Raw genomic sequence first — 20,230 nt, forward strand, 5'->3', positions numbered from 1 at the left:
CTGCTTACTTTCCTAGAGTTACCAACCCAACCGATGACTGAGGCGTGGGATCATTTCCAAAGAGGAGGAAGGGAAAGAGAGAGAGTGACACAGGCGGTGCATCCCAATAGCACGCTCAATCTTTTCTCTATATATAAAAGCGCACTTACATATGAATCAACATCTTTAACCAGGAAGGTTGTAGAACACATAAGGGTTTTTTTTTTTAAATTTGCAGATTAAATATTTTTTTTATTTTTTAAAATTTTGAAATGAAGATATTTCATGATTTGTTATTTTGTTAATTCAAAAGTTATTTTACTATTTTTTAAATCTAAGTTTAGAATATAAAATATTTGGAGATATTTCATATTATTTTTATTTATTTATTTTTACTTATATATATAGTCAGCTAATTTATACAATGAATCAGATTATCATTAAAAGTATGATCTACATAATTAAAATGTATTTGTGTGGTTGTTTCCTGATAATTGTAATCAATAATACAATAACCAATGCCATATGGGCAAGCTTATATATCATATGGAGTGGGTTGAGGGATGATTGTATCCCAAACATAAGAAAAACCAAAGAAAAATAGCTGACAATTATTAAGATCAATAAATTCATATTATTTTAACAGAGAGAGAGAGAGAGAGAGAGAGAGAGATATGTAAGAACACCATTATTCACAGACCTATTATATATAATTTGAAAGAGAGAGAGAGAGAGAAAAATGTAAAATCAATATAAGCCCGCGGGACTAGTCAGGCTGAAGGGCTGGATACCCATTGTTAAAAGAAGAAAAAAAATGTAAAACCACTATCATTCATAGACCTATTATATAATTAAAAATCCATGACAGCAGCCTCTTGAGGAGGACAAAGATAAAGCCTTGGAGATTGAAAGGACAGACTAGAGATTGTATTAACACAAAGTACCCATCACTTACATGTTCCTATCTTTGATAACCGAGCATCAATCTAATTCTATAATCATTGACAAGATAAGAACTAACATTTTCTCTTTTTAAAACTAATGAAGGTTGACTAATCTTCATTTAAGGCCACCAATTCAGCTCTAATATATTTATATCAATAACCAAAGGTAATTAACTTAAGAAGATGGGGTAATTTGTAATTAGAGGAACCATACAAATGTAATGATATTATGTAAAAGTTTATTAGGATTAATTAAACTGAATTTATAAATAATCTTGAACTTTCAAAGTAAAGAGTGTGAAACAATCAAGAAGAGCATCTAGTCAAGATTCAAGATTAACATAATATAAGAATTTTAGAATCTTATTTCTAGCTTGTCCTATCTTGGGTTAGGTGTTACTACTTTTTTAAGAAAGATAGGATAAGATTAATGAGCTTCTTTAAGGACTTTTTATTTATTTATTTATTATATATATAATTTTTTCTTTATCCTCAATGAAATGAATCAGATCTGGGGGAATTCCATGTTTAAAATGTGGGTATGAGGTGGTGAAGATTGCTTAGCTAATACGATACGTCATCTCCCCAGCCATCTCCTCACTAGCCTTATCCTTCCATGATCAATTGTCCCCTCCCTAAGAAATAACTCCAAACCATGTGTTTTCATTAAATTAGTGCTAATTACGATTAGTAACTCGACAAATAGACATGATTAGTTTTATAATAAAGAAAAAAGGCTGGGCACTCCACACGCTAATGGGCTCTCTCTCTCTCTCGTATAGATGCCCCGTCCTGCATCCCCATACGTAGGTGATGTGTCTATCTCTCTCCCAATAAATAAATATCATAAATAGAAGAGTATACATGTGAAAATTTGACAAATTTTACGGAGAAAAATTCCCAACATCTATAGGGGTGTGAGAGGAATTCCCAAATTTCGTTCTTAGATTTGATAATATGATGTTGGTAGGGAGGGTATCTTAAAATAAAAAAGAATAATCAAATGTGGATGAAAGCTTTCATCAGGAGGGTTTCATCAGGAGGGATTGATTAAAAAGCAAATGTTAAGCCCAATAATGCGTAAGATCAAACACCAAGAAACATGAATAATAAAGAAATAATAGATCCGTACAACACAGAGATTTAACGAGGTTCACACACCAGGGTGGTATGTTACGTCCTCGGGTGAAGAAGAAGATGATTCACTATGCAGAAGAGAAATTACACCATCGCAGCGGCGAGGAAAAACTCGCTCTGAAATCCTAGCTCGAAAAACCCCAAAATATAATGACTTTCTTAATAAGCAACAATACATTATATATACTCCAAATCGGGGTCGACCCATCGGGTCATGGTCGATCCGGTCGAACCATACGCCCCCGCACCTCCATACGAGATCAGTGATGGGCTCCGGGCTTGAGCCTATCGGCCCAACTCCTCTGCTTCTATCACAGATCTCAAAAAAATTTTCATTCGGATCGTCACCAAAATATGTCGGATCAGATCAATCTTCAAAACGGGTCAAGAATTCGAGACAAACTTAACATAGTGCAATAAGAAGAGAACTATTAAGCTCTATTATGTTGGTCCACAGTCACAGCTATCTAAAGACTATAAACCAATTATTGGATCAGGCCCTCCTAAATATAGCTATACACAGCCTTTTTCTTGTTGAGCTCAGTCAGACTTTCAGGCTTCAGATAGAAATTTTGATTTCAATCTTTAAAAGTAGAAAGTAAGCATATGTCCCTCTTCCTTATTTTGAGGCCAAATTGTGGGGCTTTTCCATTTTCCAACTAAAGGTATAAATGTATAACAGAAGCAGTTCAGTAGCTTCACTTCATTTGGGAATTTTAACAAACACATGGTGGGTACATATTTATACTTTATTTTGTTACCCTTTGTCTTCCTGGTTTTGATAAAATATGATGTGGGTGATTAGGGATGGATTAGTGGGGGATTATTGGAACATGGGTGTCCACTGTCCAACATGGTTGTGGATATATATAGAGAATGGATTCATTAATTAAGGAAGAATATTGGCACATGATCTTCTGGAAGGTCCATATATAAATTAAAATTAAATTAATTTAGGAATCTAGTTCAATCGTGCTTTTAGGATCCCCTTTCATTTTTAATTCTTTTGGTGGACACTAATTAGATTGTTAATAGAAAAAGAGTGGATTTGAGTAAAGTTTAAGTGCCCTTTCTTTAATGAACATGATTAACATATTAATAATTTGTTTAAGTATAACATTGGGTTGGCCGGTCCATTTTCTTAAACCAGACAAGAAGCATACATTGAGATGTTTGATCCAAGTTAATTGAATTGGGTCAACCGGGTTATAGATGGAATTAATCCCCATCCATTTTTTTTTTTTTTGGAGGATCTTGGATGGACAGTTGATATGTCCATTTGTAGTCAAACTTGGTTCAACCACTGCCCCGGTCTATTCCGGCTTTAGAACTTGCCCGAGCCTTCAACCCAACCCAACCCAACCCAACTCTATAACACAGAAGAATAACAATAGCAAAAGAAAAATGAAATCACACACATAACACAATGACTTACGTGATTCACACAAGATGGGTTACATCTATGGCCGAGCAATAAACTGAAGCATCTACTATTTTGATGAAGAAATTACTCCATATATATATATGAAAAAAAAAATGTATGGACCGGCTCATACCGGGGTTGAATGAAAACTATTCAACTTTCACTGAAAGCAATGAAGAGCACTAAACACTCCCGTGTGAGTGGCCCAAGGTGTGCCTAGTGGAGTCAAACTTAGGACGTCCGAATTTATGGCTCGTATCAAGATCGTTGCTCACCAACTATGCTACCCCCTTGGGTTTAAAAAAAAAAAAAAAAAAAACCTATCTTTTGGCATAGGAAACACCAGACGAACAGACCAATGAGAGGACATGTGGGAGCATTTTCAACACACGGCGTTCCCTACACTAGATTGACAAGGTTCTTTTTCCCATAATATATATAACATTCAAACACATTACAATATAGAAAAACCCTAATCCCCAATAGTACAAAATTGAAATATCTCACAAAATTCAGGTCATGGGCTCCCACCTCTCACCTCCAACCTATTCTTTGGAGAGCGGAATGCTGACACTATGAAAAAAATGAATAGTACACACTAACTAGATTAAACTAAGATCAACCTTCACCAATAACAATTCGAACCAAACTAACTATGGGAAGAGGGGTCCATTTCCTTAGAAGAATCCCTTTTCTACACCTTTTAACATAATAGAAGTATCTGACACTCTTTTATACTCTTCATGTTATTCTTTATATTTTGGGAGTTACCTTTTTTACTATTTAGGCAACTAGTAGTCTAGCAGAAACATACAGTCACGTCGTCATGGCTTCCTTAAAGGCTTCGATACAAGGCATCTTAGTCTAAATAATATGGTTTTTGTGGACCACACAAACAATTCTATGATTGCTGGCTGGGGAGACTTTAGTGCTCTAAAACGTTTCAAAAAACACGTGGTTGTTGGTGCTTATAAAGTGCCAACTGATCATAAGTGCTACAAGGTTGAGTGCACGTTTTAAATAAAGACCAATTTGATTTGTTGTTTGGCTTTGACAAATCTAAATATTTCTTTGCCATACATTGAATGTGGTTCCTCCTTCCTCCAACTCTCAATTTTTAACTCTCTAAGAGGATTGTGTTGATTTATCTTTTTTTTTTTTTTTTTTTTTTTTTTTTTTTTTTTTTATGTAAAAGACTTCATAAAATTAATGGTGTGACGACATCCATCTTATTGCTCATGTGTTTCATTGGCATATAAAAATGTAGTAATAAAAAGAAAATAGACAAGCAAGGAACCCTATCTGTCTAGTATTTTCACGTTTAAACATAATTGGTTAGGTATGAAAATACTCTGCATGAACGGTGATCTAGGTCTTTTCACACCCAGACACATATACAGACATGGTTCTTTTCTCCTATCTATATGTAAAAATGAAACAAAGATGAAAGTTGTCAACTAGCAACTCTGTTGCCCAAACTATGTAGGCAAGCTGTATCTTTGGCTTGCAAGTGCCTCACTTCATAACTAGTCCAACCAACTTTTGTTTGAGGAATTGGAATTGGAATCAGAATTCTGAAATGTAATCAAATAGGATGAATCATCTACATTTCAAATCCAAATTGACTGAACTCGATCCCAATTCACGCCAATTTCTACAACATTCTTCTTTCTTTTTTGGGGGTAAGACACCGTCTTCTTTTGTATGGTGGTTATTGATGTTTAATTCTAACAAAAAAATAAATAAATTGATGTGTAGCAATTCCTTCTTTCAATCAATAAAATAATAAAAAAATCAAGGAAACTTACTTCTTGTGCAATATCCTTAATTCTTTTTTACCTCTTCTTTTCCTAACAAGTGAGATCCCCAAGTTTAATAAACTAAATATCATAGTGGGTGATCATTTCGCCCCTCCCCCCAAAACTGTGTCTAGGCAATAAGCCACACTACCTTTTAGACTTTTTACGTGAAGACGAGACCGATCAAAAATCATTTTTGATAAGATAAATTGATTCCTAGACTAAACGAAAAAATAACCCCTATGCTAACTGGATCATGCAGTGTGTCACCACTCTGGAACGTCATGTTAAATTCAAGGGATGGTAGTTTCATTGGAAAAGTCACTCCCCAGTGTGACCTCAGTCAAGGGTGCCCTAATCCATTCATAATATGTCAAGAAGTTCTCTCCAGTAAGTTTCTTCAAGTATATTCCTCTTTTCTTATCTCTGGTGTACCCATTAATAGAACTGGACCTAGTATCTCTCATTAATTTTTTGCCAATGATAGTCAATTTTTTTCCAAAGCTGAGGTCAAGAAATATCAAACATTTCCCAATTGTTTCATGATTATTGTATGGTATCTGGTCAAAGAAATCAATAATGGGTAATCTACTATTAGTTTAGTCCTAATACCAATCTACTCTTAAGAAAAATATTAGTGATCTCCAAGGTTTAAGAAGGTCTGTCTAGTCATAGTAAATACTTGGGTATTCTCACTAGTTTTCCATAAAACAAAAAGTTAGTTTTTTCTTCCTACATTGTAGAGCGTGTTCATAATAAGCTTGCTGGCAAGAAAGGAAATCTTCTCTCCTCAACGGGGAAAGAACTCAAGAAGTATTGATCAAAGTAGTAGCTACTAGTCTTCCTACTTTTGTCATGTACATGTTCTTCTTTATTACCAACAACAAACTCAGCTTTTTGCAATGCCAGGAGCCTAGGGCCTGGCACAGTATTCTAAAGGGTAGGGATTGCTTTTGAAAGGTCATAGGTGAAGGGTGTGGGACTGGTTCTCTTGTTGACATTTATAGAGATGTTTGGGTTCCAACTCTCTCCAGTAAAAGAGTTTTTAATCTCTCATGGGAAGAACCCCAAGGGTTAACATAGTTGGTTTGGAAGGGACACGGTATTCCACCTCAAGAACCGAAGTCCCGTGATCAAACCTTCGCCACTGCACCTAACTTCTTGGGACTATTGCCCAAGAGTTTTCGTCTCAAACTTTCCGTCTCGGACTGAATCAGTCATATTTAAACGATATCACCTTGACCCCAAGGACTTTACTTGTTTCTAATTTTCTTCTTTGAAAACTACTTCCATTCTCCAAATTCCCCTTAGCCTTGGTTCTAAAACTGATTCTGGGTTTGGGGGCCATTCAGGGATGGTATTTTTTGTAATAAAATTGCGTATCATTTAGCTTATCTTTTTGTCTCTGTCTTCTTTTCAGGGACATGTATCTTCTTATGATGTTTTTTGGTCTAGTTTGTGGAAATTGCCATTGTTGCCAAAGTGTACACACTTTCTTTGGCATTGTTGCCCTGATTCTTTGGCTGTCAAGCAATTTTATATGAGACATTTGTCTGGATTCTGTCTTCTGTTCATCCACTGTTCAGATGTGAATTTGCTTCCAGCTGTAGTCTTCCTTGCTTATTATTATACAGGCTTTCCAACATGCAATTGTCGGACAACAATCTGGACTCAACATGGACTGGCCAAGTATAACCATCGTACCTGTTGCTCATTGGGCGAGGGGCTTCGTTAAATCATCTTCTAATACATACTAATGGCTCATTGGAGGCTAACAACTCTCCTGACTTTCTATTGCTGCTATTGAGTTTGAGGCAATTGAGAGATGTAGCTACCCCAAGACAAGGTTACAAAGATCACACTGCAGGGCTCCCATCAACAGTTTTCAGCTGGATTTGATAATTCTCCCACCAGATTCACTAGGAAAAGGCAGACCCTTCACTGCAGTAATACCTCCAGCTAATCAAGATTCAGGCTGACATACCTCTTATAAAGCAATAACCCTATTGAAGATGTCTCTGCATGAATCCATCTAAACAGGATGAGTGCAATTCTGAGCCACCATCCATGATCCAAGTCAAAAGCAATAAATTTAAAATCCTATCCCTATTTCAGACTCCCTCTAGTAAATCACAGCAAATAAATGCAAGTAATGAAGATTAAAACAATAACTCCCCACCTCCCCTCTCCTAGTTCAGTATCACTCAGAAAATCTTACAGTCATGGTGTACACAGAAGGAACAGATGCAGCAAAACACCCTGCCGCATCCTTCCTTGACACAAACATATTCAGAATCCTAGTCGTTAGTTCGAGCAGCACCCAATTCTCTTCAATGCCGAAACATCATCTTTGACGTCTATCCTTTCTCCTTTGCTGGGAACAGAAGAAGCTGCTCCCTCATCACCGGTCTCCACTGCTTTCTTGCTCACAATACGGTAGATCTGGGTTAGGACCTCAGCAAATGCATTGTCCACATTTGTTGCTTCCAGTGCTGATGTCTCCATGAAGTAGAGAGACTCCCTCTCAGCAAAGGATTTTCCATCCTCGGTAGAAACAGCCACAAGGTGACGGAGGTCACTCTTGTTCCCAATGAGCATAACGACAATGTTAGGGTCTGTATGGTCCCTCAACTCCTTCAACCATCGCTCACAGTTCTCAAATGTTGCATGTCGTGTCACATCATACACAAGCAATGCACCAACTGCTCCTCGGTAGTAAGCACTAGTGATGGCTCGGTACCTGAAAACTCGGAGAAGCCAAATTTTCAGCAGAGCCATGGAACATCTAAACCAACCTTCAAATTATGGGGAAACGATGAAGCAAAATAATTATGCAGAAACAACAAAAACCAGTTTGCAGATTTATGCATTCCTATAATTCGATATCACAGTAGCACTGATTGCATACTTGCAGCGAGCCCTATAAATATGGACTGCCATAGTGTTACAAAGGAATAGGGATATGACTGGAGTAAGAAATACAGAGGAACAAGTTGAAAATCAAACCTGATATAATGGAGTGTAAAAAAACACATACTAATTGCAAATAAGTGAAATTATTTAGTTTCAGTATTCCACCGCATAATATTATAGAGCAGCAACAAAAGTTGAAAAAGAAAAGAAGGGCTTGAACTAAACATTCAAAAGAATTTCTGTCGATGCCTTCTATATGTAAAGAGAGGGGACAATATAAAGAGCAGTCCAGTGCACAAGGCTCCTCGCTACTGCAGGGTCTGGGAGGGGTAAATGTACGCAGCCTTACACCCTGCTTCGTAAGAGAGGCTGTTTCCAAGTTTTGAACTTGTGACCAACATGTTGCAAAAGTGCAACTTAACCTTCGCAAGGGAGGGGACAATATATGATCAAAAAGAGATTGCAGAAATCACAGGGCAAGAAAATGTCCACAGATTATGGAAGATAAACATAAAATCCATGCCAATTAGGTATAGTGAAGTAAAAAAAAAAAACTTAAAAAAGCAATTCTGTTGATGTCCCAAGAAAAGGATTTGAACTAAACATTCAAAAGTAATTCTGTTGATGCCTTCTACATGTAAAGGGAGGAGGTGACAACAAATGATCAAAAAAAGAGAAAAAAGATTGCAGAAATCACAGGGCAAGAAAATGTCCACAAATTATGGAAGAGAAACATAAAATGCATGCCATTTAGGAATAGAGAGAAGTAAAAGAGACCTAAAGGCAACAAAGTCTTTGTAATGCTTGACAGCAATCAGCATACTTAAGGTGACTGGTCAATACCTTGTCATTTCACCTCGTTAAGGCATTGACCTAGGGCTGTCAACAGGCATGGTTGACGAAATAAGACAAAATAATTTCGGAACCCCATGCGAAACATAGGGAAGTCCAGATTCAAATATGAGCCCATATATAAAAACCTAGATTTGAAAAAAAAAAATAAAACATAAAATAAAATAGACTCATTTCATCGAAATTTCGAGCTCTTGCCACCCCCCACCTCCTTTCGCTGGATATAGCTCCAAAACTGTTAGAAACCCTCAAAAGTGGAGCATCCACTTCAACATTTGGGTGGGGATTTAAAGCCTCATTTAGCCAAAAATTTGGGTGGGGTTGTTGTGATGGACTTTGAGAAAATTTTCAAACAGAGAGGATGACATGGAAATCATGTCATAGGGTCTGAAGCCAAACTGTCACTTTGTGTTTTATTTTATTTTATTTTTTATATATGATTCAAACATGGACAAACATGCGTAAATAGGAAATCTCTGAAGTTTTAAGGCATAATTCCAGGTTTTAGTCACCAACATGGCCATTACAAAATTTCAATCGAAATGGACCAAATTTCGGTGGGATTTTGACCATCTCGCCGAAACATTTAGGTTTCCGAGGGATCGAAGTCCCATCAAAATTCAAAATTTAGAACCTGGTCAATAAGTACCTGTTTACCGCCATACCCAACCTCAATTGGAGGGAAGGGTGAGATTTTTATGCCATTTAATAACACGGGAAAGAGAATCTAACTCTCTCAATTCACCCGTCTACAGTTTGTGCCTAGATATTGATAGTTAGGTAATTTTGGCACATATGTAACTTATGTAAATAGTATTTATATTCTAACTCAAGGGCTAGCACAAATACTGAGACCCATCCCACCTAATCTACCCAAGACAATCTTTAAGTCTAAAACCCATCATAGCCCATAGGCCATTTGAATCCCCAACCAAAAGGTTAAAAGAACATTTTTACAAGCTTTGCCCATTTACCCATCAGGTAATGCAAAATGTAAAGGAATTCCCCCTACCCCTATCCCTTGGAGCTACCCCACCTGTTGACAGCCATGCATTGACCTGTTACCAACAAGCTCTTGCCTAAGTGACAAAAAATGGTAATCATTTAATGATTATGTAAGGTTTGATTAATATAAAGAGGGTCATGGCAAGTGAAATGTTCACAGTAATCCTTCTTTTCCTTCTCAAATTTTCAACCACCTTCAAGATTAGTTAAAACAACCACATAAACACATCCATATTCTAAGCCAGATAACTGAATTTCAAATTATATACAAGGAAGACTGTCCATCCAGTGTCTGCATGTGCCTATCCTCATGACTTCTACATTATTCTATATAGTAGCAGAAATGGATGACGATTTTTTGCTACTTATCCCAACGAACCAGACAATGACATGGAGAACATTCAGACATTCAAACATTCAATTGTCATATTCCAGTCTTCCCCAAGTACGAATTGTAAGTGAATGCCACCTTTTCCTCAATAATTACACCTATAATTTATCATCAAGTGAAAATGAAATTGTTGAGCACATGTTTGGTGCTGAATACAACTATTTCAGTAGAGAACATGTTTCCGAAGCAGAAGGTTGCAAATAATGGATTCCCATTGAAGCTTCATGTAACAAGGATATATCATTTCCCATGGTTCATGCTCTACACTAGCACCCATGTCCGTGTCCTCGTAACAAGGTCTGAAGAACCTATTTGGATTTCAATCTGCCTATTGCTAGCAAATACCAATTTAGTACACTCCTGGTCTTAACTATAGATCCATGGTAATAGTAACTAAGGTAGAAAAGTTTACGGAGCCAACCCTTCCAACATTATATGCTCAACGTATCCAAGCCTTTCAGGGAGCAATCAGCATCAAGAGTAAACGTTCAAGTGAATGAGAGAAATTTGACATATACTTGCAACAAGATGATTGTGTTTTTTAACTTTTCCTTTTCGGGGAGGAGGGTGCCAGGTTTTATTACCCCAACCCCAAGGAGGCGGGTGGGTGGTCATCTTTCCGTTTGATCAGGTGAGCTCAGACCTCTCCCCCCACCACCCCCCCTCCCCCCACCATCCCCCCCCCCCCCCCCCAAAAAAAAAAAAAAAATGATTGTAAGCTTCTCTTCTGGATCAATATAACTATTGAGGACACACTCAGGTTCTGAACTTTTATGGGTTTAAAAAGAAACATGGTGGAATGCATAAAATACAGTAAACCACAAAATGCAACAAGGCTATTGAAAAGAATACAGAGCTAATGAACATGTAGGAGATTAGGTTGCCAATCGGATCAAATAAAACTCTCCATGTTGCTCTATGGTAGGTCTTTAAGGCTAAAAACCATACATTAATTGAATGCTTTCACAAAGAAAGGGGCAAAGGAAGTACAAACATACACTGATACATATTGCAAGTGGCAATTAACATGTGAATACCAGAAGAATTGAAATCCAGAAACTCAAAGAAATCTTGCTTTGCAAACATTAAACAGAACGATACTCAACATGAACCTTTAACCCATTTAAACAGATCAAACATTATAAAAGTATACTCTCTCTTCAAACTGACCACCTCAAATTATCAGATGCCTCATAAAAGTACGCCTTCACAAGATGCCCAATGCTTATTCAACATGCGCCAAAATATTACACATTAGCTAGGATTGTAGCAAGAACAAAAGCTAAAATATTAGAAGAACCCAAACTCAGAAACCTAAAAAAATAGAATCCTAAAGTGTTGCGAATAATCTCACATCAACTAACTATGGGACCTTATGCCTTCATATACCAATTAGGCCTCACCAGCTATATAAAGCTTTTGTTCATGGTGATTGCAGGTATCCTCATTAACATAAACTAGAGATATATAAGTGAAATCTACAACTTATAAACTGCCCTTCTAGTCATTTGTTTGTCCCATTAAACATAAGAAAATGAACACTGCTAGCTATGGACACAGAAACAGGAAATTTATTCAAAGGTGGATTTCATCCCATTCCTCTGGCTATTGAAAGTACTTATGAAAGACTCCATCAAACATTGTGTTCTTTATGGGTACTTAGGATCAAGGTTTAAAAACCCAGAATCAGACACAGAATCAACCTCGAATCAGCCGGAAGGTATCCAGAACAAGAAGCAAAGGTCTCCACCAATATCTATCTTTTGGAGTTTTTTATTCAAAAGACTTGTAAATCTAGCTACAAAAGGTAAGTTTCAATGATTTCCTGATATTTACTGACCAAAAGGAGGAAAAGGCCAAAAATGAAGATCAAAGAGCATGCATGGACGATTTCAAGAATTGGCATTAATCGGAATCCAGGTCGGCCAACTCTGATTCAAGTCGGCCGATTCTACTGATGGTGTAGATGATCCTAGAAGGTTCCAGTCATTCTCACCATTTTATCCAACCATTCTCAAGGCTGAAACAAACCTTTGTAAACTCAGAGTTTACAGATACAGAATAATTCAATTGGTAAATACCCTCATCCAACAACATCTACCCTGTAGCACCTATTTCTTTGTCCTGTTCTACCCCACCAGATTTAGAGTTATCACTTCATTGATTAAAAAAATACTGTTTTGAAATTTTCACTTTAACTCAATGAAAGCATCTGGATTACATTATAACCAATCACTTCTTTGTTCTTTCTTTTAGATGGGTACACTATAGAAGAGGTGAGGGGGAAGGTAACAGCCACGAAACTCGAACTCGAGACCACAACCTCACCAACTGCAGTTGTTGGTAATCCCTTCTTTGTTAAACCCCACACAATTAAACAATAAAACAAAATACATCGTGATCCCAAGAGACAGAACATGCCATAGGGCTTCAACAACAAACTACGACGTTTTGATTGTTTTCCAACTAGTAAATCAGCTTTATGCCTTAATATCAAGAGAAGATGTAATGGAACAAACTTCACACTTAATCATGGACACATACTTGGAAAAAGCATATGGTTGTTATCCAAGTCCATTTACAAGCATGAATTTTCTTCACGATATCCATAAACTATATGAATGACCTCAGTATATGTACATATATCCCCCATACAACAAACTTTTTGGAACATAAGATTGATAGTTGATCATTACTTTAACATGTTCTAAACACCTTAATATGCATGGACATACAATTAGTTGATTTCAAATACAATTTTACTACATGAGATGGAAACGGATTGGGCCTGGCAGTCTTTAAAAACGTTTGTCCACCCATGAGTTTGTCCACCCATGAGACATCCATAAAACTTAATTGATACATGATCAAAGTTCAAAGCATCAAATCATCACATGTTCCAGTCCCATATTCTACGAAAGCAGCCTTACTGTTGTTGAAAATGTAGTTGCCCAGGTGTCGCCTTGATTTTTTCCTTCCTCAAATGCCTAGGGTTGCCTAGATGCCGTGACAACTATGTTTGAAATTTCCTTTCCCAGTGGGCCTGAATGTGTATGTGACTTCTGGATTCCTGCTATGATCTCCAGTCGAACCCCCAACGCATATCCACAAATCAATCTAACTACTCCCCCAATTCCAGATCAAATGGTACATATATCCTTCCCACATGAAAAAATTACTCTCAGAAAGCTTGTTCCGGTTGAAGAAGAAAAGTAAATGAAAAGAATATTTTTAAAGAATCCAAATAGGGATAGGAATAATCCAGTATTATAGTGTTAAGTCACAAAAATAAATGTTTAACAGATGTGTCCACATTGAGTGCTTAGAGATTACATGTAGGAGATACTACATAGCTTTTCAAAGTGAGAAAAGCAATGTGCAGCAAATTACGTAAGGTGTGGCTGTCAGCACACATGAATCTGTAGTAAAAAATTAGATTAAGTAAATCAATCAAAAGAAACAACACAGTAAGTGGGCATTTTAAAATTAAAGAGGTGCACAGTAGAAACAAAAGAAGAGAAATTTCATGCATGAAAGAACAAACTCCAGATACAGAGAAGATGGATTTTTCCAAGGGCAACTGCAATGATAAAAGAAAGAGGAGATGGCTCAGGCATGCAATATTGAAGAAATAGCCAGGAATTTTTTTTTTTTTTCTCTTCTTTTAGTGTACAAGAAAGAGGGGACGGATTTTTTCATATACCTAGAAAGACAGAAACAAATAGAGAGGAAGAAACAGCACAGAAAAAAAGTGAGGTGAATATGTAAGGAACAGGAATTATGAAGATCATAAAATTTTCAAAAGGGACTAGAGAACACAACACCCAAACTGGGAGTAGATTCTAGGTCCATGGATGAAAGGGCCCAGACATGAAAACTTTAACCAAGAACAGTTAAGAGGACACAGAGAGAGATGAGTATCCACTCTAGATTCACATGAGATGACAAAAACCTAAAATGTTGAAGAAAGTAATATAAATCAAAGGACTGACCCTTCACACACAACAAAAAGAAACTTCTCCTACAATTATAATTTGAAGGACTGATTCCCTTGATTGTTGAAACCTAGAAGATGGCCCCAGATGAAATGATTCCATAGATGACCTCACCTCAACTAGGTTTTGACAATAAACCCTATACAAATTCACAAACAGAAGCTAGGGATATACTTAATCATGACTAGTAGTTGATTTTAGTGCTCCTTTGACCAAGTACCACATTTAATTGAGAATTAAGCACTTCTCAACCTTTTACACTTCGACAAATAGAAGTGTGAGGCTCAATAAAATCATAAACCAAAGAAAGTCATTTAGGCTCTGTCTAGTTGCAAGGGAAATAAAGGGAATGGAAGTGAAATAAATCAAAATGGAAAATTTTGCAATCATTACCTAACATGGTTGTTTAACTAAGTCCAAAACATTCCAAATCTGGTTTTAAATTTCACTTTACTTTGCAACCAAATCCCTTTGATTTGGAAGGAAAATAATTACAACTGCAAAATATATTTATCAAATATAAAAACTTTTGCAATCATTACCTAATATGATTGTTTAACTAACTCCAAAAATTCCAAATCTAGTTTTAAATTTTACTTTACTTTGCAATCAAATCCTTCTGATTTGGAAGAAAAATAATGATTACATCTGCAAAATGTAATTATCAAATATGGTAAGAGTTTCAAGCAGTTTACATAATCATGAATTTTCCTTTTCTTTTTTAAATCAATTTCACTTACCTTTGCTTTATTTCCCTTGCAACCAGACAGAGCCTTAAGGCCATAATAGAATCCCTCATGTACTAGAATACAACGACTAAGGAATACATATCATATCAGGACAGAGAACGGAAAGAATATATTACTCTTAACGTTGATATCACCAGAGATTCCCATAAATGAAATTCCACATCTAAACTTTCTATGTTACTTGGTAAAGTTTTTGCTCTCACAACATGCAAAGCAAAAAATGAAAGTAATCAATCAGATAGAGAAGCAGACAAACAGCAAATGAAGAAGATGGAGAAGACACATGCTACAAACGAATAATGGTGGCGCTTCAAAAGCTGCCCTTACTATCTCTATCACAGAGCATAATGAAGTAAACACAAAACTATAGTCTCAAGGAAACACGACCTAGTCTCCACGGAAAAGACTCATACGTAGAGGCTTAGGAGCAAAATTTAATGGTATTCAACGCATCAGGTTTTAATTTTTCCACTGACAAGCACATGAGACAAACAAGAAATCAACAGGAGTTGACCCAGGTTGTACACAGATCGAAATAAATCTACACGTAATTTTGCTAAAGAAGAGATTATCTGAAGAACAAAATGAGAATTAAAAAGAAAAACCACCGGCGAACAGATACACAAAAAGCCACCACTTTTAGTATTATCCAGAGTCCAGATCTCTAACAATCAAACTGATTTCTGTAATCTACTCAACTTCCTTATTCCTACTAAACTAATAATAAACACAATAGAGAAAAAACCAGCAAATCAAGTGTCATCAACTACCTAGATCAGAAAACCTGAAGTTTACGAAAAAAGAAATACCTCTCTTGGCCAGCAGTATCCCAAATCTGAGCTTTGATAACCTTTCCATCAACATTCAAGCTCCTGGTAGCGAACTCCACACCGATCGTAGACTTGGACTCGAGACTGAACTCGTTCCTTGTAAACCTCGAAAGCAAATTCGACTTCCCTACTCCAGAATCTCCGATCAAAACAACCTTGAAGAGATAATCATAGTCGTCTTCAGCTCTATAACCAGCCATCACTTTACTTCTCCTCTGCTTCTTCTTCTTCTTCTTCTTCTTCTTCTACACTTTCTCTGCAAATCTTAAGGAAAAAGAAGAAATTTCTGCTTAAATCTCTTCAAACAAAGCTTCAAAGCTGAGATAATTCAGAGAAAGGAGAGGTTCGAGAGCTCGATTCCTATAGAACTTTCCCTTTCTAAATTTTCTCTTTCTTTTTCTCACTTTTTCGAGAGAAGGAAATTTACTGGATTCTATAGATCGGAAAATTGTGCCGAAAGGGAAGGATGTTTTCCAAAGCAGAGGTGTAGGAAGGGGAAAAGAGGTTGTGAATTGACTTGAATGGGTTTGTTCAGGAATGGAGCCGAGACAAGGAACTGGGGAAGAATGGAGGGGGTTCTGGTAATTTCGTCTGGAGATGTTTTGGAACATCGGTCTCGGGCTTTGAGAGCGATTTCGGTGGGTAATGAATGAAGGAACGGTGTGACGTGTAGATTTAACTAATTGCGGCGTTACCTTCCAAAACTTTACTTGATAGGTACTACGGAAGCATCTAGCATTCTAACCGGGTTTGGTTAGACTAAAGCGGTGGTTGAACCAATTATAGGGTGGATTGATTCAATCTGGTTGACCCATCGTTCAAGTAAGTTTATTGAATGATCTGGATATCCTTTGTGTACCAAAAACCAACCGATAATTGGTTTATTGGGACCCTTAAGTCCGGTTTCAGATCATCTCCAGCGGTGGATGCCTAGCACTGAATCCGATGACTGGGAAGACCCAAATACATACCTCAATATATGAATATGCACCCTTAGATCTTCCTAGTTGTCAGATGGGCATTTGAATGCCCAAACGACTAGAGAAAGGGGATTTTATGGGACGATTCCGGTTCTGGTCCAAATTGACACCAAAATTACCTTATAAGGTTTTCTAATTATTAAGTGTATCGCATTACCACCATCCTAATGATAACATTGATATAGTGATATCTGCTTGTGATGGACGATGGTGACCAAAGCTCACTTTTAGACAAGTGGGCCCAAAGAAGCTATAAGCAGTCCACCTTCATTTGAAGAATAGATATATATTGTTGGAGAACCAAATGGGAGATGTCCCTTCTTGTTGCGCCAGCTGTTAACCCCGTAGCCACACTACATAACCCGTTAGAATCTCACAGAATATTATTAGGTTAGTAGCACTTGCTTAAGCTGACTTGCAACTACAATAATAAAAAAATAAAAATAAAAACATACAGTGGAGGTGGGGCCATACTGATATACTAGCATTTTCCATGGGGTCATCTTGTCCGGACAAGCTCTGTAAATATTATGTAAATATTATGTAAAGTGGTATGATTATGATTAATCCAGGTCTTGGGCTGCCGCATTAAGGAAAAGTGATGAAATCTAAATGGAAGGAGTCAGGAAAACTAAGAACAAGCCTAAAATGATCATAGATGATGCTATAAGGAAAGATGTGCAAAAGTTAAGTATTGACTCTAGTATAATCAGGACTTGGATCCTCTGTGGTGCAATATGGCATCTGCCACACATCCAATGCCTAAAAATGCTTTGGATTGCATGCGATCGCCTTAGGCTTTATGCTTGAACATTTTTTACCAGGGATACGTGCCGATTACCCTGTTGAGTCACAGAGGAATTCAATCCAGTATGATAATAAACAAAACATTCACCCAAAAAATGATCATAAACGAAACTGTTGTTTGGAAGGCAAAGATTCATGTAACGGATCGTTTCTAAGTGGGATATTCTTATGATATTGCACTTCTTCTCTTTTTTTTTTCTTTTTGTTGAGTTATACCCTCTAACGGATATCTGTTGATGAGGAGGTTATACATAGTTAAAAAAAGAAACCAGGGGGCGGATTCAACCTGGGCTCCGTTCGAAGAGACGAATAATGGTCCTTCTCCCTCACATGCTCCTTCCCATGAGCAACTAGGTTGGCTTCGTGAACGAGAGCGCTGATCACCCTCACGTGGGAAGATGAACATTGAAAGGGCTGAAAGGGTAGCGACGGGATGTAGATGTTGATTTTGGAGGTCACGTACTTTAGTTATAATGCCATCGACACCCATGAAACCAGAAAAAAATTGAAGATATGCGTATTGTTGGTTGATTTTAATGCTTACCACTACATGTAGGATGTAGCCTGACAAAGTTACAAACCAACCATCCTTGAAAACCTTTTTCACATAGAAAATCTAGTCCATGTAATTCCACTAATTGGTTTTCATATTTAGGCTCCTAAATTACCTCAAGTAAAAGTGGTTAATATTGGGTGGGGACTGGGAAGAACAAAACATTTTTATATTTTATTTTATTTATAGAAGAATGTTCTTTGAGCAAACCGGCTACTCTATATCCTTTCTCGTTAATTATTTTGATTATTATTTTTTTATTAAAAATTAAATAAATTATTCATGTGAAGAAAGTGTAGTGTTACGTCATAGGCATAAAGAACCTTTTACTATTGGGTGTTCATTAAGCCTTTTAAAATTTATGTGGCTATTATTTTATTTTCTTGATAACCTTGTTCAATCCTATTGTTCACATAAAACAAAAGCTATAATATGGTCGGGTTGGCCAAGCTTTTTAAAACCCTAATCCAATTCTAGATCCCATCATGGCCTAATTTGACTACCTAAGCCCACCCTAATTAGATCGAGCGGGACCAAGTTGGCACCCTTACCCTATTTGTCTTTCTGTAATTATCTCAATTCAATTCATCCAACTATTAAAAGAGGAAAAAGATATATAAACCTCATATCAAACATTAAAAATTCAACTCCAACCTGTTCTGAGGCCTCATATCGTACACAATTTAGCGAATTTATAATCTAAAACAAGGTTGAGCTCAACCGTGAGGCCTCAACCCTAGCCCAACTTGGCCTGATCTTGGCCTATAAAATCTAAGTCTAACTCGTCCTCAAATTAAAAATCCAGCCCAAAGCCCTATTCGGGTTCATGGTGGGCTGGACAGGTCCAGTTTATAGGGTCAAACTTGCATCCCTACATATAACCATATCTTGTTACGTTGCCCAATATGTTATTATGAATGAGTTTCTCTTTATCAAGGTGGTGAGATTCCCTACCTTTATTTCCATTGGAGGTGATGTGCCATGGAAATTGTTGGCTTTCAGAATTATTGTTTGACGTTGGTTGTGAAGGCAAACCAATATCTGTATTTTTCGTGTTTAGTGGGGCTATCAAGTTTTTTTCTACTAAATCCTTATTACATTATAGTAGGTTTGGCGGTGGATTGTGTCGGTAGTGAACGTAACACATGTGAGTTGTAATTGGTTTGCTTGTGGTGGTGGGCTTTATGCTAGTGTACTGAACCTTTGGCTCGAGTAGTGGGTTACTTATTTAGTTTTCAATGCGAGTTATGTGTTACATATCTAGCTTCAATGCGGAATTGTGTGTTTCGATTTGTTACTTTCGTGCTTAGCGAGGCTGTCAAGAAATTGTTATCTCATTCTTCCTTTCATAAAAGTAGGTTGAGTGATAAATTGTCTTGGTGGTGGATATAATGCATATAAAATGCTTTGGCTTGATCGATCTATATTGTATGTTAGGTAGACAACCAGTACCTTATTACAGTCCGTCGTTATAAGCCTATGGCTGATTTGCAATGATGCATCAGGTTGACAATCGGCACTTATTGTGAGGATAAATGCAAGCCAGTTCCAAGGAATGATAAAGAGGAAGGGATTAAAAAAATAACAGATCATATATTAACGAGAGGCTTGCAGCCCATTCTAACATGATTCGATTCCCATCAGTTTGACTTTGACAATGAATCACTCTAATTTTTAATTATCCATACATGCACCACTTTCTCAACCAGATTACATACAGTACTAGTAGTGGGTTCAAATCCTGTTCGCTAGCTGATGAGAAAACATCTCACTTGGAGCTCCAAGGAAAGATGTACTATGATCTATAGAGGTCAATAGAATCAAATGATGAAGTGGAAGGAAAAGGGCATCTTAGCCAAGTTCCTAATGCAGT

The 20,230-nt window shown here is 36.9% G+C and overlaps 1 protein-coding gene across 1 annotated transcript; it reads right to left on the reverse strand.

Moving 5' to 3' along the window:
• Positions 1–7,350: 7,350 nt before the first annotated feature.
• Positions 7,351–16,565, reverse strand: LOC122059649 (ras-related protein RIC2-like). Its single transcript, XM_042622571.1, has 2 exons — positions 15,997–16,565; positions 7,351–8,022 (listed from the first exon to the last, which is right to left on the reverse strand). The coding sequence occupies exons 1-2, from the start codon at positions 16,215–16,217 to the stop codon at positions 7,587–7,589; spliced, it is 657 nt and encodes a 218-aa protein (XP_042478505.1). The 5' UTR covers positions 16,218–16,565; the 3' UTR covers positions 7,351–7,586.
• Between the last annotated feature and the right edge of the window lie 3,665 nt (positions 16,566–20,230).

The sequence above is a fragment of the Macadamia integrifolia genome, chromosome 13 (assembly GCF_013358625.1).
Source record: "Macadamia integrifolia cultivar HAES 741 chromosome 13, SCU_Mint_v3, whole genome shotgun sequence".
Taxonomy (NCBI): Eukaryota; Viridiplantae; Streptophyta; class Magnoliopsida; order Proteales; family Proteaceae; genus Macadamia; species Macadamia integrifolia.

Coding starts and splice junctions, on each gene's coding strand:
- LOC122059649 (XM_042622571.1), bottom strand. CDS start 16,217: ATGGCTGGTTATAGAGCTGAAGACGACTATGATTATCTCTTCAAGGTT. Junction 8,023..15,996: donor GATACTGCTGGCCAAGAGAG/GTATTTCTTTTT, acceptor CCGAGTTTTCAG/GTACCGAGCCATCACTAGTG.